General features: G+C 38.2%; 7 protein-coding genes across 12 annotated transcripts; 3 read left to right on the forward strand and 4 right to left on the reverse strand.

Annotated features, from left to right (window-relative positions):
- The first annotated feature begins 1,556 nt into the window (after positions 1-1,556).
- On the forward strand, positions 1,557-8,444 carry LOC106648909 (exportin-7). 4 transcript variants are annotated; one of them, XM_014366065.2, is made up of 16 exons: positions 1,557-1,792; positions 2,621-2,795; positions 2,869-3,207; positions 3,306-3,472; positions 3,543-3,767; positions 3,840-4,233; positions 4,308-4,778; positions 4,856-5,141; positions 5,206-5,350; positions 5,425-5,572; positions 5,648-6,210; positions 6,319-6,481; positions 7,276-7,353; positions 7,433-7,626; positions 7,691-7,818; positions 7,892-8,444. In XM_014366065.2, the coding sequence occupies exons 3-16, from the start codon at positions 2,952-2,954 to the stop codon at positions 8,004-8,006; spliced, it is 3,333 nt and encodes a 1,110-aa protein (XP_014221551.1). In that variant the 5' UTR covers positions 1,557-1,792; positions 2,621-2,795; positions 2,869-2,951; the 3' UTR covers positions 8,007-8,444. The 4 variants fall into 4 exon arrangements, with proteins under 4 accessions (XP_014221551.1, XP_014221556.1, XP_014221555.1 ...); XM_014366070.2 differs by having other exon boundaries at positions 1,559-1,792; positions 6,319-6,457; XM_014366069.1 differs by lacking the exon at positions 1,557-1,792 and adding an exon at positions 2,004-2,021.
- Positions 8,445-9,469: 1,025 nt separating this feature from the next.
- On the reverse strand, positions 9,470-11,983 carry LOC106648910 (kinesin-like protein KIF3A). Its single transcript, XM_014366071.2, has one exon. It carries the CDS (start codon positions 11,960-11,962, stop codon positions 10,079-10,081), a length of 1,884 nt encoding a protein of 627 aa, XP_014221557.1. The 5' UTR covers positions 11,963-11,983; the 3' UTR covers positions 9,470-10,078.
- A 265-nt stretch (positions 11,984-12,248) lies between these two features.
- On the forward strand, positions 12,249-16,669 carry LOC106648911 (early endosome antigen 1-like). 2 transcript variants are annotated; one of them, XM_014366072.2, is made up of 4 exons: positions 12,249-12,326; positions 12,681-12,923; positions 13,060-14,339; positions 14,413-16,669. In XM_014366072.2, the coding sequence occupies exons 3-4, from the start codon at positions 13,104-13,106 to the stop codon at positions 14,665-14,667; spliced, it is 1,491 nt and encodes a 496-aa protein (XP_014221558.1). In that variant the 5' UTR covers positions 12,249-12,326; positions 12,681-12,923; positions 13,060-13,103; the 3' UTR covers positions 14,668-16,669. The 2 variants fall into 2 exon arrangements, with proteins under 2 accessions (XP_014221558.1, XP_014221559.1); XM_014366073.2 differs by lacking the exon at positions 12,249-12,326 and having other exon boundaries at positions 12,342-12,933.
- Positions 15,057-18,532, reverse strand: LOC106648914 (E3 ubiquitin-protein ligase RNF25). Its single transcript, XM_014366077.1, has 6 exons — positions 18,174-18,532; positions 18,022-18,093; positions 17,679-17,919; positions 17,338-17,556; positions 16,968-17,261; positions 15,057-16,893 (listed from the first exon to the last, which is right to left on the reverse strand). The coding sequence occupies exons 1-6, from the start codon at positions 18,191-18,193 to the stop codon at positions 16,711-16,713; spliced, it is 1,029 nt and encodes a 342-aa protein (XP_014221563.1). The 5' UTR covers positions 18,194-18,532; the 3' UTR covers positions 15,057-16,710.
- A 97-nt stretch (positions 18,533-18,629) lies between these two features.
- Positions 18,630-20,049, reverse strand: LOC106648915 (nucleoside diphosphate-linked moiety X motif 19-like). The gene is made up of 5 exons (XM_014366079.2): positions 19,881-20,049; positions 19,473-19,806; positions 19,169-19,401; positions 18,943-19,104; positions 18,630-18,867 (listed from the first exon to the last, which is right to left on the reverse strand). Exons 1-5 carry the CDS (start codon positions 19,947-19,949, stop codon positions 18,664-18,666), a joined length of 1,002 nt encoding a protein of 333 aa, XP_014221565.1. The 5' UTR covers positions 19,950-20,049; the 3' UTR covers positions 18,630-18,663.
- An 88-nt stretch (positions 20,050-20,137) lies between these two features.
- On the reverse strand, positions 20,138-21,321 carry LOC106648917 (succinate dehydrogenase assembly factor 3, mitochondrial). Its single transcript, XM_014366082.2, has 2 exons — positions 20,926-21,321; positions 20,138-20,770 (listed from the first exon to the last, which is right to left on the reverse strand). The coding sequence occupies exons 1-2, from the start codon at positions 21,163-21,165 to the stop codon at positions 20,579-20,581; spliced, it is 432 nt and encodes a 143-aa protein (XP_014221568.1). The 5' UTR covers positions 21,166-21,321; the 3' UTR covers positions 20,138-20,578.
- Positions 21,322-21,620: 299 nt separating this feature from the next.
- LOC106648913 (serine protease 7-like) lies at positions 21,621-23,528 on the forward strand. Of its 2 annotated transcripts, XM_014366075.2 has the most exons (4): positions 21,621-21,994; positions 22,080-22,556; positions 22,636-22,807; positions 22,895-23,528. In XM_014366075.2, the coding sequence occupies exons 1-4, from the start codon at positions 21,781-21,783 to the stop codon at positions 23,271-23,273; spliced, it is 1,242 nt and encodes a 413-aa protein (XP_014221561.1). In that variant the 5' UTR covers positions 21,621-21,780; the 3' UTR covers positions 23,274-23,528. The 2 variants fall into 2 exon arrangements, with proteins under 2 accessions (XP_014221561.1, XP_014221560.1); XM_014366074.2 differs by having other exon boundaries at positions 22,636-23,528.
- The last annotated feature ends 130 nt before the right edge of the window (positions 23,529-23,658 follow it).

The following is a 23,658-nucleotide window of genomic DNA, read 5'->3' on the forward strand; positions in this document are numbered from 1 at the left end:
TATTCAGTAGTAATCAATCAAACATTTTTTTTTACTTTTTTTTAAATTAAATACTCCTTCAATTTTTAAATATTCTTTTTTTAGATTGATACAAAAATGTACTTTTTTCTAAAATATTTCCAAGTATTGTTTAAAACACGTAGAAGCTTCGATTCATGTTTTATACCAAATAAACTTCTGTAATAAAATCAATTATATCCGAGCTGTATTTTATTTTAACAATAAACCTCAGGTGCATGGATGTTAATAATTAAAATGATCAATAATCCAATTTTAAATTTAATAATAATCTCATCATATTGTTTGAAAAAATAAGAATTTTTGGAAGATCGATTTTCACTCGAAAACTGCTAACTACTAAACTAACTAACTACTAACGAAAACTACTAACTACTAACTACTAACTACCAAATATTTCATTATCCAAGTTTAAGAACAATCTGGACGATCAGTTCGTTTTCGAGTTTTATCATTCGAACACTTCACTTCGCGCTACTTCCAAAACGTCTTTGCGCTCCTTGAGGCTTCTCAGGTTCTCCGTGACTCATCCCTGCGTTCATAATTTTTTTCTTGAATTCATTGTCGTTAATGAATTGTTAGCTCACGCCAAAGCTCATTGATCCGTGCCGATTTTCATAACGAATTTTCATTCATTAAAATTTGCAATCAAGTTGAAAGTTATTATCGATTTAAAATGCGTTGAAAAATAGATTTACAACATTTTCAGCACGGGTTCTTTGAATAATTTTTTTTCTTCGTCGTCAAAATTTCATCTTCACTATTAGTGTATCATCATAATACATTTTTATTATCTGGAGAATTACACTCACATCTAATTTATGCTTATAAATAACAGAATTTTATTATCTAAACTATACAACAATTATTAGTGCCTTTTTCAGAAGACGATTCTCACCATACAAAACTGTTGTCAACTGCATTTTCACTTTTCATGTGATTGATTATTGATTGCAGATAACTAAGAATAATATGCTCGCTGAATAAGAGTTTATGGATTTGAAAATATGGTGTTAATAAGCAGCGTCCTAATTGTTCGAAAATTCACACGATTGTGTTTTTATTTCTTTTAAATTTTATTTTTCCACAGACCGAATATAATAAATCAGTGGATTTATTTCCCAGTTAAATTTGAATAAGTTGCTAAAATTAAATGAAGCAGGTAATAAACATTTTTTAAATGTTCTTCGGGGAGTAACGATACGATTATGGCATCAAATGTATCTCAGTCTCGAGATGAGGAGATAATCGTAATTGTTAGTTAAACTTTCCAAAAAATTGTCTGAAAAAATCGCTAAACCATTCGAATTTTATGTTACTTGAGAATAAAAAAATTGGGACTAATCATAACATTTTCGGAGCTTAGAATTAATGTCCACATGCGAGACGAAGCTCGATTATCTTCGTTTATACGGGTCCCAAGATAACGCGGCTTTTAATGTTTACTACTGGAGGCTTGCGTGTTATAGTATTATAGCAGGCAGTTTTGCTAAAAGTCGCCTGATGCTTTGTTGGTGCTTCTCGCCACGGGGAGCTGTGCGGTGTGCCAAATCATATACCTACGACTGTGAGCCGATCATCACAGCAAAAAGTTCACGTCGCTACATAACCTCGCTTGAAGGCAGACGCCGACGACGCTGCTGAGGCTCGATTATATTATTACGTATACGCGAGCGAGAGACGAGAGATTTACCGTAGTGGTCGCTTTTGTCAAACGCATCGAAGCCAGGAGACTGTCTTGTTGTGGATCTCTCGTGGAATCGAACTATCTATGGTAATTATTTTGCCTCTTTGTCATTGTCGCAGTTCGCTCTCGCTAATTTTCCGTTTCCTCCATCTATGAGATTATCCGGCGACGTCTTTCTTTTTGCACGTGAGAAACATATACATATATACGTGAATACGAAAACTACGTGTGCGTGTGCACTCGCACAAGGGGTGGACTATAACTATAAGCAGTTATATACACACGGTAATATTCTATGACGCGTGTATCTTAACAGGTAAACACATTTGTGTCGCGCACGGACCATTATTTACTCGTCTTTCTCTGTTGTGATTATTGGCATATGCGCGTATGTGCATTTTATCATTGTTACGACAGAATTTATCTATATTTCTTTTCTTCTTTGCATTCTCGTACGACCAAGTGCTTGTCCTAATGTTGTTGCTGCGTTCGTGTATGTGTACGTGTGCGTGCTGGTACTCGTTGGGGGTGGTTGCTGGATTAAGAACGACTCGTTTGTGTTTGGAGCTGGCTGTTGAATAACTTTAAAACGTATACTTGGCTAATGATTTTACCCGCTTAAAATTAATTACTTCGTCCTTTTTTTAGAATCGTTGATACAGAAAACTTTGTGTTATTTTCAAGCCTTCAATCGCGTTAATTCTGAAACAAGTGTATTCGATTTACTTTCTCTTTATAGTTGTTTCATCAGATCAATTGGATGAGTTAATGTACTCTTTAAAATTTGTAAAATTACGCGTTTTACTCGAAAGATCGCAACAAATTACTATTTGTGTCATTTGCGTTGAGATACATTTTTTTTTATTGATTTCAATGTAAGAACTCTCACATCATGATTCTGTTTTGTATTTCCAGGAAATTAATTAGATGAGAAATATTTTTTGCAATTAAATAAAAAAATTTTCACACAAGATCAAGCATAAAAGTGCTTAAATTCTTAGAACATTGAGAGTATTTGTGCAACGCATCATCAAAATGAAATGAAAGTTTCAATTACGTCATGAAAAAAATTAAAAGTGCTGTACAGAAGGTATGTTTGTAATTTGACTTAAAATATATCAAATGATGAACAATCTGTAAATTGATTATTTTTTTCAATCAAGAAACCTAGTCTTGATGCACTTGAATTGATGAGGTTCATTTGAAGAATTATTTGAGTTATCGACCAACCTGAAAAGTACAAAAAATGGATCCTGTACAAGAGGTACGGCAATTGGAAATGCTGTGTAAACAGCTCTATGAGTCTCAAGATTCAGCTCATAGAGCAGAAGCAGAAAAAGCACTGGTTAATTTCCAGAATGCACCAGATACCCTAACAAAATGTCAAATGCTTCTTGATAGAAGGGATTCAGCATATGCACAACTCTTAGCTGCTACTACTCTTACCAAACTTGTTTCACGTTCTGCTCAGGGTTTGAGCTTACAACAGAGGCTTGACATTAGTAAGTACATAGTTGTTAAAATGAAATTACATGATGTCAATTTTGAAACATGAAATACAATTGTTCAATACAAAATTATTAATTAATTTTTTTTTTAGGAAATTATATTTTGAACTACTTAGCGACTCAGCCAAAATTGCCTAGCTTTGTAATTCAAGCCTTAGTAACCCTTTTTGCAAGAATAACAAAACTTGGTTGGTTTGATGTGGACAAAGATGAATTTGTTTTTCGAAATGTTGTCAACGATGTTTCCAAGTTCCTTCAAGTTTGTAACCTTAACTGTAAATTAAATAACCAAAAGTACTTTATTACAATATTATTCTGTTCTATTTCAGGGTTCAGTAGAGCACTGCATGATCGGGGTACAATTACTCTCCCAGCTCACTTGTGAAATGAACCAAATATCGGAAGCTGATGCCAATCGATCCTTAACAAAACATCGTAAAATAGCAAGCAGCTTCAGAGATACCCAGTTATTTGAAATATTTAGGCTATCTTGTTCATTACTAGGAACTGCTCGTGAAAACTGCAAAAATTTGAATTTTAATGATGAAGCACAGGTAAAAAAATATTTCGTATAATATAAAGCATCTCATACAATTTAAACTATTCTTCAAAATGCTTAATTTTAGCATGGATTGATGACCCAGTTGTTAAGACTCTCACAAAACTGTTTAACTTTTGATTTTATTGGTACATCAACTGATGAAAGTTCTGATGATCTTTGCACAGTACAAATACCAACAAGTTGGAGACCCGCATTTTTAGATTTTGCAACCCTTAAGCTGTTTTTCGATCTGTATCACACATTACCAAACAGCTTGTCGTCACTTGCTCTCTCTTGTTTAGTTCAAATTGCGTCGGTTCGACGTAGCTTATTTTCTAACTCAGAGCGGGCAAAATTTTTAACACACTTGGTCAATGGTGTAAAACATACCCTACAAAATCCTCAAGGCCTCAGTGACCCTGGAAATTACCATGAGTTTTGCAGACTTCTAGCTCGATTGAAAAGCAATTATCAGTTGGGTAAGTAGCTTTTTTAACTTTTATTATGTAAGTAACTGATGTGAAATGATTATGTTATTTTTAATTTTATCTAGGTGAACTGGTTATGATAGAAAATTATCCTGAAGCTATACAATTAATAGCTAAATTTACAGTTCAAAGTTTACAAATGTGGCAATTTGCACCAAATAGTGTACATTATCTGTTGAGTTTATGGCAACGAATGGTGGCTTCAGTTCCTTATGTTAAAGCTACAGAACCTCATCTTTTAGAAACTTATACCCCAGAGGTGACAAATGCTTACATCACTTCTAGACTTGAATCAGTGTCTGTAGTAGTGAGAGATGGTCTTGAAGATCCCTTAGATGATCTTGGTATGGTTCAGCAACAATTGGAACAACTTTCAGTTATCGGTAGATGCGAGTATCAAAAAACATGTACTCTTTTAGTACAATTATTTGATCAAGCTGCAAGAATATATCAAGAATTGATGTCTCAAAATAATGCTCAGCAAGTAGATGTTTTGATACAAGAGGGACAACTTACTTGGCTTGTTTACATCATTGGTATGCATTCTTTATTAAATTTTAATTTTAAACCATATATAAAAAAACTTAAACGTGTTTTTTTTTTGTCAAAATAGGTAGTGCCATTGGCGGTAGAGTGTCTTTTAATACCAATGAAGAACACGATACTATGGATGGAGAATTAGTTTGCAGAGTTCTTCAGTTGATGAATCTCACTGATTCTAGATTGTCTCAAGGAGGTTGTGAAAAGCTCGAACTTGCTATGTTGAGTTTTTTTGAACAATTTCGGAAGATTTATGTAGGGGATGGTGTTCAGAAAAATTCTAAAGTTTATAGACGATTATCTGATGTTTTGGGTTTGAGCGATGAAGCCATGGTTTTGAGTGTATTTATAAGAAAAATGTAAGAATATCATTATTTAATGAACCAATTTAAACAAATTTAACTATTTTTCATTTTTGTGCAGAATAACTAACTTGAAGTATTGGGGAAGAAGTGAGCAAATAATTTCTAAAACACTGCAACTACTAAATGATTTATCAGTTGGTTATACTTGCGTGAGGAAGCTTGTTAAATTGGAAGAAATTCAGTTCGTTTTGAATAATCATACGGTATGTACACCCAAGTATATAAATATGAAAATATTTTAAGTAAGAAAAAAATTAATTCTTGTCTTTTCCAACAGAGCGAACATTTTCCATTTTTGGGTAATAGTGTCGCCGTGACAGAAATGCGTTGTAGGTCCATGTTTTACACATCTCTTGGTAGATTGTTAATGGTTGATTTAGGAGAAGACGAGGAAAGATTTCATACCTTCATGCTTCCTCTTACAGGTATACATATAACTTGTAATTAATGAAAAAATTTAAAAAGTTTAAAACACGTTATTTAAAAATATCTATTCTCAGCTGCTTTGGAAAGCCTGGGACAGCTAATGAGAGCTGCTGATACTCCCTTGTTTGCAGCTGAAGAAGCTAAAAAGGCTTTAATTGGTCTAGCAAGAGATCTTCGAGGCTTAGCATATGCGTTTAATACTAAAACATCTTACATGATGCTGTTTGATTGGATATATCCCAATTACACTCCAATTTTACTGCATGCCATTGAACTTTGGCACTTTGAACCTCAGGTTACCACACCAGTGTTGAAATTATTTGCTGAACTTGTTCAAAATCGTAGTCAACGCCTACAATTCGACGTATCGTCTCCAAACGGTATATTGCTATTTCGCGAAGCGAGTAAAGTTATAAGCAGCTACGGAAATCGCATTCTTCAAATAGAAGTTTCTAAGGATCAAATTTACCCGCTAAAACTGAAGGGTATAAGTATATGTTTTAGAATGCTTAAAGCAGCTCTTTGTGGTAGCTATGTAAATTTTGGGGTCTTCAGACTTTATGGAGATGAAGCATTGGATAATGCTCTTAATACGTTTGTTAAACTATTGCTGAGCATATCTCAGAGCGATTTATTAGTAAGTATTAGAGAGAATATTAATTAAAAAACCTCATTAATTATCACACAGATACACGAGATTTCAAAAATATTTATAACATGTAATAATTATCTTAATTTGTTATAGGATTATCCAAAACTTTCGGTGACGTACTATGGGTTGTTAGAATGTTTGGCACAAGATCATATGACATTTTTATCAACCCTTGAACCTCAGGTTTTCCTGTATATTCTCTCCAGCATTAGTGAAGGCCTTACAGCACTAGGTGCGCTTAAAGACTCCTATACAGGTCTGTGCGGTTGACGAAAAGATTCCCACATAATAAAATGATTTATCATTTACATTGTCGGCCATACATTGTCGATATTTTTTTATTAATTGTCGTGTGTATTACAGCCTCTAGAAAGTGCTTGCAATTTTTTATTACATCATTCATGTTGATACATTTTGAATAGATCAATTCATAATTTTAGATTCATCATATATCATTTGTAAATTATTTTAATTATACTACAGCTACAGTTAATTCACTTTTTGAATTGGCTAACTCACAAATATACCTTCTATGCATTGGTTTTGAAAAAATATTTGATATTTTCAACATTCGTATTAGTAGCAAAGAATTATTTTATAACTCAATAACAAAAAGGTGAAATTATTTGTCTCTTGCATGTAAAGTCTAATTAATTTATTAATTCACAATTTTTATTGCTGTTCCATGAACTTAGTTTTATTCATTAAAGTTCAATACAATTCTAATGCACAAATAGATGTTACACGCATATTAAATTGTTTTATTATAAAAAAAATAAAATAAATAAGTACAGAAAAAGGTTCAATAAGCGTATGGAGGATCTTGGCTCTCAGCCGCACAATTGGCCTATACTAATACCTCATTATGAGTATACTTATTTTGTTCATTTTTTATTGCATGGCTTAGTCATAGTTTTGTCATAAAATCATACTTAGCTTCCTTTAAATGTATCAAATCCTAAAGAAAATACATGCATGTAAAAATTGAACAATTATTCAATAATTTATCTTCTTCGAAGATGATTATACTTATTTGATTTTTAATTTCAGATACTATGATCTGTAATGGTTGTTGTATAACTCTAGACCATATCGTTACCTACTTATTTAAACAACTTTATCAAAAAGGTAGGTCAATGTTCATACAATAATTGATAATTCTGAAATTGAACTATTCATTTATTCTATTTTTTTACTAACATTACAGCAGGAATGTATAGTGGTAAAAAAAATTCTGTTACACAGAGTGGTGGGGACTTATTTTTACAAGTTTTAAAGCAGCGTCCTGAAATTCTACAACAAATATTAAGTACTCTGTTAAATGTGATAATGTTTGAAGATTGTCGAAATCAATGGAGTATGTCTCGACCCTTATTGGGTCTTATACTCCTGAACGAAGAAGTAAGTCTTGATAGTTTTCAATTTTATCAAGTTTCTAAATTAACTTGGAAAAATTTTTTTCTAGTATTTTAATCAGTTAAGAGAAAATATAATCAGAAGTCAATCGGTAGACAAGCAGGCTTCTATGGCTCAATGGTTTGAAAATCTTATGGATGGTATCGAAAGAAATTTACTAACTAAAAATAGAGACAGGTAAACCAAATCTCAACTTTCGAAACGTGTTAATACAATATACAATTTTTCATAATTATCTATTTTTTTCTAGATTCACGCAAAATCTCTCAAATTTCCGAAGAGATATAAATGATTCGCTAAAAGGTCCGCCTTCTATGTCTGCGTGTAACCAAGCCATGCTGGCTCATCTCATGATGACTTCGTAGTGTCTTCACAGTCATATTTGTCACTACAAACTGTCCGCCTTGTTATTTACAGGTGCTTTGGGCCGAGAGCCTGCCAAATTGATACTTGATTACAATGCTGATTATATAGTTATGATGAAAAATAAAACTGATGACACAGCTTATAAGACTATGGTGATGATGAATGCGTGTATGCGCGCGTGCAAGATGAAAGAAAGGATTTTGAAAATAAATTAATCTACAAATATCAGTGAGATGATAAATTAAAAAGTTCTATTTTATTTTTTACCGTAAGTTCTTGACTTACATTATGCGGTCACAATGATGGTTGAGTAAAAAATTATATATGTATGTGTGTGACAGATTTTACATTTAGACTGTTATTTGCACTTAGCCCCTGTTATACTGCGAACTAATTTCCGCAATTTTGCGCCTCAATAAAAAAAAGAAAATATGAAACAATTTTGTACTTCAAAGTCGTTGACGCAGCAATAATTTTAATGTTTTAGCACGTGTTTAATAATAATCCTTTCCGATTTGAGAATCTTTAAAAATAAGAAATTATTGAGAATATTCTAATTTCATAGTTATTGTTATTCTCTAATTCAAATGACAAATTTATTCTTATATACAGTTTTGTGGTTTTGCTAAAATAAGATGGAAATAAAATTTTATAGTTTCACTAGACTTTCTTATCAGAAAGTCGAATGTGTTGAAAAACAAATATATTTGACCATGATTTAAAAATACTCAAAAAGTATGAAGTGGAACTTTTTATGCCTTTTATATATCAATAGTTTTTATTGAAAAGTGAATATTTGTAGTTGTTTGAGTGATGAAAAATAATTTAATAACGGGAGTAACTGTGTGAAAAATTCATGACATGCGAATTCATTTCAAAGTTGTTGATATAAATGTAATTATCGTTCAAAAAAACCATTACGAGCAATTTGTGAAATTGTAAATTTGAGTCTTATTATATAGCATGAAGGACAACGGAATGAAATGAAGTTCGAGAAAATTATAGTTTTTATATACTGCTCACATCACAATGACTCATGAAGTTTAAATTCAAATACAGCTTTTGTGAGTCTTTTTTTGTGTGTATCAAGCGTCAATTCGGGCTATTGACATTGATGCAGTTGAAAGCAATCCTAGGGTACATGAATTTCTAATCAACTCAATAAAATAGTACATTTTCAATTTGTCGTATTGATTTAGAGAAAACGTAAAATTGTTCAAAAGTTAATGAAAAAACTATTAAATGAAGTATGAATGTCTGATTTGTAAAATATCGAAGACAGGCTAATATTGAAAATTTTCTAAATTTTTTTTATGATTATTACCCTATATTTTTAAAAACAGTTATGTAAAAGTCTAAAACACATTAAAACGAAGACGTAAATTTACAGAAAAATATTCAATGAAAATTTGGATAACATGTTTAAAAATTTTCATTTTTAGATTGTCTTCGGTATTTCCTCAAAAGTATAAAAAAAAAATAAGAATGAAACATTTTTTAATGCAATTGGTAAATGATTGCTAAATGAGTAATTTTTTAGTGTAAATCAGATAATCATGGTCAGTGACAAATAAGACGAAGTGCATGTTAACTTATGAGATCATTGGAATACCATTAATAAAGTTGTAGACTTCCAGCGTTCCAGCGTTCCAGCGTTGATGTAAAAAGTGCGAGAAATCTTTGTAAGGTTGATATTATATTATTAAAACGAATCGATAAGAGTACATTTTAGTGATCAAATCAATGAGAATTTTGATATATATTGTTTTTCAATTCTATTGACTACAAAATAAAACAAAGAAGGACATAAATGACCTTTTTAAAAATGATTTGTTATTCTTTGATAATTGATAAAGTGATATGATAAAAATAAAGACGTAATAACAAGGTTGATATGAATCAAATATGTGCTTGTTTACTCAATTTTAAAAACCATAATTTCGTTTTATTGAAACACTAAAATATATTACATTAATTAATAAGCGTAAAACAGTAGCAATTCAAATAATACTGAATATGACGGAATAGTTTAATGCGATTGACTAGAATTAATCCCTTGGAAAAATAGATATTACACTTCCGAGTATGAATGAAATGCGTAAGACATCATTGGAATGGCTGGATTTTTATTTTCTTCGTGTATTGATTTATTTTCAGTCTTTCTCATATTGTTTCCACTGTAAGCAACACATTTCAGTTGCCACTCGCCAATATCTTCGTTCCAATGAACGTATCTCTCGATGAGCGTTTGATACTGTGGTGGAATGTAAGTTTGTGAGATCACCTCTTGAAGTTGTAGTTCGCGTCCGATACTTCGGACTCCTTCCAATAGGCCTTCCATTTCTCGCTGATGCTCTTGCTGCAGGTCTGATAGCTCAGCTTTAACGGACAACAGCATTGCATGGATTTTTACTAATTTTTTGGATTTGCCTACTGCTTCTTCTTGAAGCGACGAGTACTTTTCTTCAATATCGATTCTCTCTGCTTCTTTTTCTTCAATGGCCTTCTTGAGTTCTTCTTCTTTGCGCTTTCGCTCTTCCAGCTCCTTGGCCGATTCCGCTAAAAGGTTCTCTTGAGTTTCAGCTTTTTCTAAAAGATTTTCTCCTCCTACAAGTATCTTTTTTTGCAAGTTTTGTATTTTTTCGCGTAATAGAGCTTTCTGTGACTGAGTTTGTTCTAACTCCATTATATCTTTGGGATTTTCTTTTTCTAATATCTTTTGTAGTTTATCAGCTTTTTTGTTTTCTTCTTCTGGATCAATTTCTTCAGCTTGGTCTGATTCTTCATCTGACTCTGACACACCACAACCATTAGTTTCTAATTGCTCTCTGAGCTGTTCAATTTCAATTTGAAATTGTCTTAACAGAGCATCTTTAGGGTCTTCATTTACTCTAGCATGGTTCTTAATATTTTTGGCTCTGTTAGCATACCTAAGTGTGCTGATGGTTTCATCATAATTTATATCAGCAGGACTTATATTAGCACACATAAGGGTCTTTGAGTTACCACCTAAGGAATCTTGTAACAATCTTGTGAGTTTAGAATTTCTATATGGTACATGTGAGCTTTGACCATCGACCAGAGCTGAAATAACATTTCCCAAAGTAGACAGAGAAAGATTGATTTTCGCCGCTTCTCTAAGCCTAATTCCACTAGTCTTAGCTTTGCTCTGTCTTTCTGACCCAGCCAGGTCAACCAGATGCAGTTTACCCATTTTCACATGTTGCTGACCATCTTCTCCAATATTACTAGACTCAACAGTTATAGTAAATATAGCATGGGATCTGGAACTACAAGAGTTCATTGCAGTTGCTCCAATGACCCTGTTTTTGTTACCGATTGTCATAATCCGATCAAGATCATCTGCGTTGTTCACAACATAACCACTCAAATCTTTGACATAAACACCAATGTCGGGTCTCTCTTTGACATCTAACTTTTGATGCAAATCTTTTCCCAGCAAATCTCTGATTTCTTCATTATACAGTTCCAAGTAAGTAGCCCTAACGAGAAACTTTTGATTCTCATCGGCCTTTGCAATGTGGCCAAATATATGGGCAAACGAGTTGGGTATTATACCCCTGAGTTGGGGCGAAGTTTTCGTACCAGTCATGGTGTAAGTCTTGCCAGCTCCGGTCTGGCCGTAGGCGAATATCGTTCCATTGTAGCCCTGCAAGACTTTGTTGACAATGGGCCTAGCAGTCTCGTTGTAAATGTCGACCTGGGTAGACTCGGCGTCAAAGACGGCGTCGAATACGAAGACCTTGGGTGGCTCCTCGCGGGTCGCGTTCGGATTGCGCACGGTGATGACATTGTTGAGGGTGTCGATTTTGATGATGCTTTGACAGTGCTCGTCGATCTCTTTGCCGCTGACTGGCCTCAGCCGCACGACCACGCGCACGTTCTCGATCTCCTCGCTGCTGTTGGACTTGGTCAATGCCCGAGACGCCGGCATGATTTTCTATGTATACACGACACAAACGTTAATAAAATATCACAATCCGTTTGGCCACGTAGAAAATTTCGCAGCTTGTCTCGAATCCGCGATCTTAAATACAGGCCCGCACGAGGCACGGACCTTTTTGTTGTGGCAATGAACAATTGGCAGACAAGAGTTGCCTAGGTAGCAGGTGTACCAAGAGCCACCGTAGAGTATAATGAGAATCTGCCTACCGATGACGAGTCATGCATGCAGTATTATTATATCGCGTGCCTGTCAAGCGCCGCCGCACACGCGACGATAACATTGCAGCAGACGACGTTACGCTGCATGAAGTTGCCAGTGAAGAGGGGGCAGACTCCGAGATCGACGTTTAAAGGTACGATTCTCTGTTTGTTTACCACTGACTCTGCTGCTGCGCTGCACAGTTGCGTCAACCCCACCGCACGACAACGTGCTACGCAGACTCGAGAGAGAGAGATACAAAACAGAGACGTCATTGATCGCCTACGCTCAAATGCTCGTGCTTCTGTGCAAATGTATAATGTCATGTAGATAGAGTACGCGGCTATCCTTGTCGGGCGCACAGACACGCGCGCGAGCTCGCGTCAACTGGCTGGCACGAGCCACCGTGCCAATATAAATATATACCTATACGGTATCGTGCAATACGTTCGGTCGAAGCCAACTTTTTCACTTTGTTTAAATTTATTTCGCTGTTATACCACTGCAGCCATGCATCGAGGCACGCCGAGCTGCTGCTGCTCTCGCTCGACGTCGCATCGCCGCTTATACCCAGAAGGTCGGAGCTATTGCCCGCTTCGCTGCTGCAGTGATCATGACAAGACCGACGCGGAGCTGTCATACTACTACTGCGCTCGTGGGAGGACAATTTGAGCGAAAAAAATGCCCTCCTCGCCTCGTTCCTGCTGCTATTGCTCCTGCTTCTAAGTGACTGCAATTCGCAACACTACAGGTGACTACAGGTGGTTTTATTACAGTGAAAAACAACTTATTTTGTCGCGTCGTAGAAGCATGTGTGATTTTCATATAAATGCCGGTTCAATTGGCTTGGATTCGAAAATTTTAAATTGTTTGTAAAACAAATGCAGATTTACAAAACCAGCTGGATAATTGGCGATTCGATCCACGCGTCATGGAGCCCATCCTCGGACACGCGTCGGACTCGTCGAAGGCCGATCTGGACTCGATCGTCTCGACGGACTCGCTGCAATCCTGGATGGAGGAGTTCAGGCTGCAGCACGACGAAGCCGCGTCGAGCCTCGAGATCAACGCCGGCGGCGACAACTGCGACGTTATGCAAAAGCTGCGCAGCCTCGAGCTGGAAAACGAGCGCCTCGGCGTGGAGCTGGCCTCGTGCCGGCTCGAGCTGGACGCCAAAAGCGCCGCCAATCGGGGCCTCAAGGCCAAGATAAGCGAGCTCCACGTGCAGGCCCAGGACTCGCTGCAGGAGCGCCAGAGGCTGCGCAACTTGGCCAAGGACGCCGAGTGCAAGCTCGCCGCCGCCGAGAACTCGACCAAGTGGTACCAGGCGCAGATGCACGAGGCCCAGGCGCGCTCCAACAGTCTGCGGATCGAGCTCGACACCTATCAGAGCATGCTCAGGCAGAAGCACCAGACCCTGGTCAACGTCACGGCCAAGTGGAAGCAGCTCAACGACGACTATCTCGTCGTGATGCAGAAGCACCGCGCCGAGAAGGACCAGCTGCAGGCCGAGATCGACCAGCTCAAGACGAGGAAGTACAGCTGCTGCAGCTGCGCCCCGAAGACGGCGACCTCGATTCCGCCGCTGCTCCACGCGGAGCTCTCGGCGCGCCTCCAGAGGTCCGAGGAGGAGCTCGAGGAGGGCCGAGCCGAGCTGCGGGCCCTGGAACAGCGGCTCACCGGCCTCGAGGTCGAGCGTGTCTCGAGCGAGGCCTCGCTGTCCGAGCAGCGCAAGCTCACGAGCGCGGCCGAGGAGCGCTGGAGAAGCTCCCAAGCCGCGAGGGTCCAACTGTCCGAGGAGGTGCGCGAGCTCCGACTGCAGCTCGAGACGTCGCGCTCCGAGGCCGCGGTGGCTCAGGGCGCCTTGCTGGCCGCTCAGCAGGACAAGGAACAGGTGCAGGGGGCCATCGAGCAGCTCCAGGCCCAGCTGACCAAGATGATAGCCCAGCACAGACTGCTGAGGAGTCGCAACGCCGACTTGGAGCACAAGCTGACTCGGCTGCAGGGTGCTTGCGACGATAGTCGTCGGCTCAGGTCGCTCTCCTACTCGGCCAATGCGTCGCTCTTCAAGAGACTCCGACAGGAGCGCAGACGAGCCTCTGCTCTTCGGCAATTGTTGCTCGCGGCCCAGCCACCGCGTCAACGAGCTCGTTCCCTTTCTCGACAGGTACGTGTTTATTTATCTTCGGCTTTGGCTCTGCGATTCTTTTGATAATAAATACAAACTTTGGCCCATGCAGGAATCGAAAGAGCAAAACCCGAAATGTTTGGCCTCGTCCGAAGAGTCGAGCATCGACGAGGGCTACGTCGACAACGGCAGCAACCTCGTGCATTTTCCCTTCGTGCCAATGCCGTCGCCGAAGCCACTCGATCCTCAGCTGCTCGGCACCATCAATGAGCTGCTGGACCGTAGCAAAGACTTCTGGCAGCCGGTGAATAGCAGCCTCGACAAGTTGCGACTGAAACTCGAGCCCGCCTTGACTCCGGTGACTTGAAGCGCGACGCTCTCTTGTAAGATGGAAATCAAGAAACTTTGTTAAGGTCGACGCAACGTTAAAGCCGATCGAGTTTTAACGATCGCGAGGGGATGAATTGAAACTTGACAAGTAGCAAAGTAGAAATTACCCCTGGCATGGTGTACGGTGTCAAAACTTCCCCCAACCTGTGTTCCTCAAAGAGATCTTTCTAGTTGACCCATCTGTTTTTTTATATTCTGTTGATCTATAAATGAATCGTGTCAAAAGCGGCCAAATCTTCGTATTGACGAATTACCTTACAGTATAACTCATATGCCAATTTTACCAAAACTTTTACACAGTGTAAAATAAGAATAAGATTGTACAATTTTTATTTGTATAAGTGAATAGTCAAATAAGCGGCCAACTATTGTGCGATATTTCACGTTTATTTAATTTAAAATTTGAGTACAATGAAGATTATTGATTAGATTAACAGTATTAACTTACAAGATATATTGTTAACTGTTATAATGGCTTTCATTACGTGGCAAGTATAAAACATATGTCAACTGCATCAATTCTTTTTTATAACTTTTGTGCCATACAAATGTAGCATATGAAACATTTTCTGTATAACAATTTAGTTACAATAAATTGTTGTGTTGTAAAAAAAATTACAAATTCCAGGATATCAAATATCCCATCGATTCTTAATCTTAATACTTAAAGAAATAAAGCACATCTTTGCATACCTAAAATTTTAATGACGTAAATTAAAATAAATAATGCGTATTTACAAATAATTGACAAGGTTTTGTATCAATTTAAATTAAATATAATAAATTCATTTTTGTATTATAGATCAAGTTTAGTACTGAGAGTTCATTACTTCTTAAAAATTTCATTTTTTTCTACATGAGATTAAATTCTGTTACTAATGATGAGTAATATTTTATATTTAGTTTAATTTTTCCATGTTTCAAGCAACATGTATAGCTTAAAAATGTATTTAACTGAAATTTTTTCCTAATTTTGGCAACATTCATGGTACGGTATATAATATGGCAGTGCCTTGGAGCAATATACATTAACTACAAATTTCATTTAATCGTCTATTTCCATTTTCTAAACCTAACAAGCTCATATGGTCTGTGAGAAAATTATAACTAAAAAAAATTATACAAGAAGAACCTAAATTTACAAATCAAATTCATGTTATGAATTTGATAAAGTGATTATACTAAATAATAAATATATAATATTTTTTGAAAAGGACAGATAAGTATATCACAGCATAGCTTGAATAATATAAACTCAAGAGAAAACATTCATTTCTCTGAAAAACCAACATTAACTGCTTCATCAGTGATGTCATTCATTATGCAATGAATAAAAAAGCAGTTAAAACAAACTTATATGTGATGTTTGTTTTAAAATGAACTATTGTAAAACACATCTTTTCCAGCAGGTGTAAAAATGATGATATATCATGAATCATTTTATTTGAATAGACTGATTTTCATCGTTATGTGTAAAAAGTGTACAAAAAGTGTAAGTTTTTCTCCCATTTTGTACAACAAATGAGCCACAGGAGTGGTATTCAATACACTACCGAATATTTGATAATATCATATATTTGCATGCGACCAGCAGGTAGGTTATCAAACTGATTGAGTTAGTTTTAAAATGATAATCTCAGGAAATTGAAAAACTATGAGTCCAGTATATGGGTCAACTCACATCAGCTACTTTTGTTGGAAAAAAATAGCACCACTGTTTAATATTATAATTAAAAATGAATGGATAATAATTATAATTGCAAAAATAGCAATAATAATAAGTAATATCAACACTTTCCATATTATACACCGTGACGCATTTAATGCTGCTGAAAAGTAATACCTATAATGAATTCCTAAGCAACGATTTTGAGTGTGATAATGCAGATGCTCGATTGCTTAAGTTAAAATTGCTTGAAATAGAGAAGTGGATGAAGAGATTAGATAGAGCAATGATATACACTCTAATAAAAATATTAGTGAGTTGGTGTATAATAACAATACAGTTGAGCTCCAATTGTCATCTGGAAGTTTGGTCGCCTTGACGAATACGCTCAAGGTGTCGACGTACATGACCCTTGCCCCGTCCACGATGATGATTGCGTCCATGATGATGGCCATGATGATTTTGACGAGAATTGCTATTATGGTTGTTATGATTTTGAGAATGATGCTGCTGCTGTTGTGGTTGCTGCTTTGGTTGCTGTTAAAAATAAACAAAATTCAATAACGAGAAAGAAAAATAGTATTGATTGCTACGTGACTTTGATAGCTAACCACAGTAGCTGAATTGTTGGAGGTTGTAGTTACACTGGTACTAGCAGGAGTTGGCCGCTCATCAACAGGATCATCTTCCGTAGTAAGGAGAAGTTTTGATTCTTCTGCCTCAATATCAATAATACCACCACGACTTTGTTGATAAACATAAAGTTCAGCCATTTGACGCTGCATCTCTTGCAACTCTTGAGTCAGTACAAAACCAGTAGCAGCCTCAACATCTAAAGGAGGTGGTGCACTAATAAGACTAGAAACATCACAGCTAATTGGTTCACGACATACTGCACATAAAGCCTAAAAATATTATTTTCAAAAATTAAATTTCAGTCTAGTCACAGATAATCACTTTTATGAAGTAATTTATTCATACTTGAAACTTATTAGTAGCATCTTTTTGCCACAATGGCAACTTATCCTGCTCTTCGTTGTAAGACTTTTCTGAAGCAACCACATGAGCAGCTAAACAATGTGAATGAAAGTGGTGGTAACATTCAGTTTTTGTAAATTTATCACCATCGCGAAAACCATACAAACATACAGCACATTGACCCGTTGGGAGATTACTCGTTGTCAAATGCTCTCTTACAAGCTAAAAATAATAAAAGTTATAAGATAACGAAAACATTATTATGCCCTAACAAAATTGATTCCTGTATCATAGAAACATTTTGTTTTTCAAATTTTTTTTGTGATTTGAGAATCCAAACATACCTCAATCAACTCAAATATGACAGGTTGACCTATAAAATCTTCACACTTGGCATCGACATCTTTTTGAATTTTTTTAACAGTGTCTTCGTCTAAACCCCTAGGATTTCTCAAACTCACAATAGGTTTAGCATCAGGATAGTTTGGTACAAGGGTAACATTTAATTTTACACAAACATATTGAGATTCAGAGTCTTCTCCAGTTGACGGGAATACTAGTGCTTCAACTACTTCGGGTTCACCCCTAAAAAAAAAATAAAATGAACATTACTGATGCTAAATGTTTATCATGACCGTGCATGTAAATACGCTGGGAGAACTTTAGAAAATGTAACGTGCCCCTCACCTGTCATTCTCGACGATTCGTAGTTCATCGTCTAATAGGATAGCTTGTAACGCCTCGATCTCATCCGTCAACCTGTCAAAAAAACCGAAGACAATGTCAAACTCACTTCAATTCCAATTTGAAGGCGTAATTTTATTAATAAAAATGATTACCTTTCATCCAAGATCGACATTCCGCGTTTATTTATCAAAACTGTCTGCACACGATGTAAAAGAAGAGACTGTGTTGACGAAAAATATGAAGTGAGAAAGCGTTCGCAGACGGTTTTTGGCTCTCACTGCTAATGCCGCGGTGTATAGCCTGCTACCGATTGTAAAATAAGAAATGTGTGAACACGATCACTGTATTTTAGAGGCAAGCAAACATCAAGAGACTGCGAGTAGTTTGTGTTTCATTATTGATTTCGCGGAGACAAGTGCGAGACCGGCAGACGGCTTACTTGCCAGCGGAGTAGCTTATGTTTTATGCCGTTATGCGCAGAATTCTTCATTTGCAATATTGTGACGCAGTCGCTAACCGCGAACTAGTCGGTGACGCAATGCATTTGTTCGAAGTTCAAAAATCAAAACTGACAAAAACAATTATGGGTAAAATAAGAACCTTTTGAATTTGATAAAAAAATTTTATTATCGTTCGATTTTTCTAAAATTTACTCAATAAATTATTTTTTATATCTGGACTGTCGAATATTTCCAATCTATGAATTTTTTGAGCTTCATTTCGGAATTGTTCAATGGTCAGGTTTGTTTTATCAATAACTTCTTTTTTACAAGGATCTATATTATCTGGATACATGGAATCTCCTGGTAGTAAATGTACTGATCCATTTTTTAGTATAACACTCATCTTACAAAGTTTGAAAATCAATATTAATAGTAGTAAGCAAAAATGTCTTTCAACATTGTTTTATTGATTACTTACAGGTAAATTTCGTTTAATTTCTCTCTTGGATTTAAGCTCCATTGCGTTCAATAATTCGTTTGAATTTTTATATTTTGACATTTCAATAGCTGTGTACTGTTGAGGAGGTGGTAAAGCACTCCATATAAGGGGATTTTCCATCATTTCTTTTGGCTCAATCCACTGTGGGCTCATTATTTAATTTCAATTCTGTTTTTTAACTTTAAATAAATAATTAAATACTTACAAGAAGTTCTTGCATTTCTACATAATCAAGATTACTATCTGGAATTTTGGATAACATTGTAAAAAAAAATACTGCATCAAAACGAGCTTGAAAAAACGTTGGAGTAAGCCAATTGCTCCATTCTTGGAGAGCCCATAAATTTGGATGACATTTGAAATTTTCGCACATGTTGAAAAATTCATTGGCATCATTATGAACTTTCTTCTGCCAAAAATTCAATTCCTCTTTTGGAACTAAAAAAGATCAAAGCAAGTAAATACAAAACTTGCAAAACTTTTGTACATAGTTGAATTATTTAACTAACTTTGTAAGTCACATGGTTGGATTGGGAGCTCACAGTGATCTGATGGTTTTTTACATATTAGCACCCCACATTCTTCAAATGTTTCTCGTATTGCACTAATCCTCAGGGAAATTTGTCTAGGTAATTCGTGTTTGACTTCCCGAAAAATTTCTAATTTTTTTGTAGAATTTGTAAACAGTGAATCAAAACTACTTTTGTTACAACCTTGATTCTCAAAAAGTTTCTGCCATTTTAAATGACCATCCGCGGGTTCTATTAATCCTCCAGGATATACGTAACTTCCAGGAAATTTTGTATTTGGATGTCTTTTAAGTAACAGCAAACTGTAGTTAAACTGAATAATAAAAAAGCATTTGTCAAATATTTAGAAATTTAAGTATTTTTTAAATTTATGTTCCAAGAACTTACAGAGCTTTTGACATTTAATCCTTTTTGAGCTGCTAGTATTAGACAAGCTGATTCTTTCCAAGCTTTCATTTTCAAAAATATTAAACAAATTATATAAAGTACTACTTAATCCAATTTATTTTCACAAATTTAAAAGTGCAACAAGCAAGTTTTCAACCAAATAATTCCTCAGGTTATGTTGCTAAAAATTATGACTTTTGTGCCTTTTTTTTATCTAATTGGCTTACAAAATAAATCAATAAGTACCAAAAATATAATTGATATTAAGATTTAATACATTTATTTTATAATTAAAAATGTTAGTTTTCTCTCAAATAATTGAAATGATTTAATCAACAGCAGAGAATTAAATGAACAACACTTTGATGTTACAGTAAAAAGAAACTGATAATCTGTACAGATGTTGGTAATATGACTAGCGATGCTTGAGAAAAAGATAGCATGTTCATTGCCATTAACAATAATTGAGGAGAAGAAAAAGTTTAACAGATGGCAGCACTTTGTTTAATTGCACTTTCATAATAATGAATAATTCACATCAGCTGTCTGCATTCTGTCACATCAATCAACGGTATTGAAATTCACTCGTTAAAAAATCGCTACCTATGAGTAAAATTCTTAATTCTAATTATTTTACAAGACTGCACAAGAAGTTGTAATGCCGGAGGCGCCTGTCTCTTAATTGGATTCCGTTCACATCAACTCTTGTTGTCGCTGTCTTTAATGTCAGTTATTTTTTCATTTCTCGCTGCCAACATGAGCTCGTACAACTGGTGAACTTGCTCGTCTCGCATTTTGTCGATGAGCGTCTCGTCCAGAACCTGGCCCAGCGGCTTGGCGGTCTTCGGGCCCCTCAAACCGAGCTGCTCCGACAAATTTATTGCGTAATCCTGTCGAGCGATCAAAAATGTTTTGTTGAGCGTAATGCCAAAAAATGTATCATCATCGCACGAGTAAACGCACGGTGCTTGATAATGTAATTGTGTAAGCATTGGGTAGCAGACGACGAGGGAAGCAAAGCGAGCAGAAAACTTGGATGTCTTACCGCCCATTCGTTGAGAAAAACATTGGCCTCGGTGGGACCGCAGTCTTTGTGTCGTCGAAACTCGTCCTTGACGTAGACGTCGCCGAGTTCTCGTATTTCGTCGGGTAGGCCGCGATGCAGCCTCAGCACCATCTTGTAGAGCACTCGCACCCTCTGCAAATGCGTCCAGGGCACAGCAGCTTTCGTCGTCATTGTTTTAAGTTGCACGGCACGATTAAAGGTCCTCGTCAAGTACGACATTGTGCAAGCGGGCCACGTAAATATCGGTATTCCTTATAACTTAATAAATCGATGACTTTTATGTCATAGTGCAATAACACTGTGTACCACACTATCTTACTCGTAATGTTGCGCGTTTCGCTGTTATACAGCGTGTATATATGATAAGTACAGTAGGCACGCGCGATGGCACATGCTCTCTTCGTCGAGCGCGCGAATCAGCTGGCGAGGGGCTCGATGCGTAGCCACGTGACTCGGCGGCATTTCAATTTCGGACGCGCAAAGCTCGCTTTGTAGTAATTGTGTTCCTATTAAATGAGGAAAATAGCGATCGAGTCGGATAGTCGATGGAATCTTTATTGTTACGCTCGATCGTTCACCTAATGGAGCACCGATGGAGCTACGCGAGCTACGTATGTGTGTAGGAAAATTGGCAACAACAATAGCATACCATTGTATACAGATCGCGAGAAGATGTGTCAGTTAATTTGGGCCGCGCATCGCGTTCGGTCTCGTTCGTAATAGATAGAAGTGAAAAATTTTGATCCAAGTACCACACAGTGAGGACGCCGCGCGTTGAAAACAACGCTCTTATATTAATATACACAGAATCGAATCGATTTCACAATCGAGGATATGCATTCCCGGCGACTAAATAATGCCTCACTGCTGCTGTTCGCCATCCTGCTCGTGGTACTGGGCACGCCCGGCGACGCCTGCATAACGCGCAGCGGCCACGAGGGCGTCTGCAAGAACATCAAGTACTGCCGCTCGATCATGAGGAAGCTCATGATTCACCCGTCGAGGCGGGTGCTCGCCGAGCTCCGACAATTCAATTGTGGCTTCGATGGTATGTATACAATTCTAATGCGCGATAACGCAAGTACGCGTCACTATATCGTGGCTTGTTACGAGAAAAATCATCGAGTGCGCAGGCATGGAGCCGATGGTCTGCTGCGAGAAATCCGGCAACAGCCACGAGATCTCTACCTCCACGACGACGTTGACTAAAACGACAACTACGACGGCGACGACGTCGACTACGCCAAGGCCGAGGCCCGAGTACCACGAGGAGCCAAGCCGACAGATGCCCGAGTACGGCGCGAGTTCGATCACGGCCACGGGACAGCAGGCAAAAGCTGCGGAGCGGCCCAACTCGAGAGGCCACATGCACCCGAACGCGCGACTGCTCGATCATGAGCTGTGCGGCCGATCGCCGGCCCTCGCGAAAATCTACGGCGGCAGCGAGACTCGCCTCTTCGAGTTTCCCTGGATGGTCCTGCTCAAGTACAACGACTCGTCCAGTAACAAGTCCGGCTCGGCCGCGGATCCGGAGCCCTTCAAGTGCGCCGGCACCATCATCAGCCGCAAGTACATCCTCACGGCGGCCCACTGCGTCGCTCAGCTGCCCAGTGAGTCTTTTACCCCTGATATATCTGCCTATATTTTTTTTTTGTATCCGTCGATCTTGATATTTGTCGATCGTTACAGATCTGAAACTGGCCGGGGTGCGGATCGGCGAGCACGACCTGTCGAGCGAGATCGACTGCGAGAGCTACGGCAACGACTCGGCCCTCATCTGCGCCAAGAAGTATCGCGAGCTCGAGATCGAGTGGAGCCTCGTGCATCCGGCCTACTCGCAGGTCACCTGGCAGAACGACATCGCCCTCGTGCGGGTGCGCGGCTCGATGAGCTTCAAGCCGGCCAACGTCCGGCCGATCTGTCTGCCGCTGGACGAGGCGAGCTCGCGCGCCCTCGGCCCCACGGCCCTGGTCACGGGCTGGGGCTCGACCGAGGCCACCTACCCGACCACGACCTCGCGCCTGCGCAAGGTCAGTCTGCCGATCGTCGACACGGACAGGTGCCGCAAGGCCTACTCGGACCAGCCCTTCATGGAGATCAGCGCCGAGAGGCAGCTGTGCGCCGGCGGCCAGGAGGGTCGCGACTCCTGCAGCGGCGACAGCGGCGGACCCCTCCAGGCGAGCGGACCCTATCGCGGCGCCGACCGGACCATCCAGCACGGCATCGTCAGCTACGGCCGCCAGAGGTGCGCCATACCCGGCGTGCCGGGCGTCTACACGAGGCTCGCGCCCTACGTCGACTGGATACTCGACAACATGACCGAGTAAAAATAATAGATTAACGATTTTTCGACGGCGCTTATGATTTTCGATACTCTGTATAATGATGCAGGTCGATGGAATGATTAAGCTCAAGACTTCCGCGCTCTCTCGTGTGCGCGTAAAAACGACGAGTATATTTTAATTAAATTAATTGTATTTTAGTGTTTAGCTGTCCCCCGTTCGTATGAAACATAAAAATACCCGGAGCTTATAAATACTATTTATATTATATAATACATAGCCTAATAAAGCGTCTGTGTGAGTGTGTGTATGTGCGTGCGTGTGCGTGTGCGTCTGTATGTATGAGTGTGTATATATATACCCACACATGCGCGCGCTGCCCAGCAATTATATATGACATGTATTACCGGCTACAAGCAAGCTCGTGATA

This window comes from Trichogramma pretiosum, unplaced genomic scaffold, assembly GCF_000599845.2.
Source record: "Trichogramma pretiosum strain Unisexual culture from Peru unplaced genomic scaffold, Tpre_2.0 scaffold22, whole genome shotgun sequence".
In the NCBI taxonomy this organism is placed as follows: domain Eukaryota; kingdom Metazoa; phylum Arthropoda; class Insecta; order Hymenoptera; family Trichogrammatidae; genus Trichogramma; species Trichogramma pretiosum.

Bases quoted from the DNA above. Each gene is read 5' to 3' on its own strand.
- LOC106648913 (XM_014366074.2), top strand. From the start codon at position 21,781: ATGCATTCCCGGCGACTAAATAATGCCTCACTGCTGCTGTTCGCCATC. The intron at 21,995-22,079 runs GTATGTATACAA...TCGAGTGCGCAG, and splicing joins ATTCAATTGTGGCTTCGATG to GCATGGAGCCGATGGTCTGC. The intron at 22,557-22,635 runs GTGAGTCTTTTA...CGATCGTTACAG, and splicing joins CTGCGTCGCTCAGCTGCCCA to ATCTGAAACTGGCCGGGGTG.
- LOC106648914 (XM_014366077.1), bottom strand. From the start codon at position 18,193: ATGTCGATCTTGGATGAAAG. The intron at 18,094-18,173 runs GTAATCATTTTT...TTTTTTTGACAG, and splicing joins ATGTCGATCTTGGATGAAAG to GTTGACGGATGAGATCGAGG. The intron at 17,262-17,337 runs GTATGAATAAAT...TAATATTTTTAG, and splicing joins ATGCTACTAATAAGTTTCAA to GCTTTATGTGCAGTATGTCG.
- LOC106648915 (XM_014366079.2), bottom strand. From the start codon at position 19,949: ATGAAAGCTTGGAAAGAATCAGCTTGTCTAATACTAGCAGCTCAAAAA. The intron at 19,807-19,880 runs GTAAGTTCTTGG...TTTATTATTCAG, and splicing joins GATTAAATGTCAAAAGCTCT to TTTAACTACAGTTTGCTGTT. The intron at 19,402-19,472 runs GTTAGTTAAATA...GATCTTTTTTAG, and splicing joins CCAACCATGTGACTTACAAA to TTCCAAAAGAGGAATTGAAT.
- LOC106648909 (XM_014366065.2), top strand. From the start codon at position 2,952: ATGGATCCTGTACAAGAGGTACGGCAATTGGAAATGCTGTGTAAACAG. The intron at 3,473-3,542 runs GTTTGTAACCTT...GTTCTATTTCAG, and splicing joins ATGTTTCCAAGTTCCTTCAA to GGTTCAGTAGAGCACTGCAT. The intron at 7,819-7,891 runs GTAAACCAAATC...ATTTTTTTCTAG, and splicing joins CTAACTAAAAATAGAGACAG to ATTCACGCAAAATCTCTCAA.
- LOC106648910 (XM_014366071.2), bottom strand. From the start codon at position 11,962: ATGCCGGCGTCTCGGGCATTGACCAAGTCCAACAGCAGCGAGGAGATC.
- LOC106648911 (XM_014366072.2), top strand. From the start codon at position 13,104: ATGGAGCCCATCCTCGGACACGCGTCGGACTCGTCGAAGGCCGATCTG. The intron at 14,340-14,412 runs GTACGTGTTTAT...TGGCCCATGCAG, and splicing joins CTCGTTCCCTTTCTCGACAG to GAATCGAAAGAGCAAAACCC.
- LOC106648917 (XM_014366082.2), bottom strand. From the start codon at position 21,165: ATGTCGTACTTGACGAGGACCTTTAATCGTGCCGTGCAACTTAAAACA. The intron at 20,771-20,925 runs GTAAGACATCCA...ATCGCTCGACAG, and splicing joins TTTTTCTCAACGAATGGGCG to GATTACGCAATAAATTTGTC.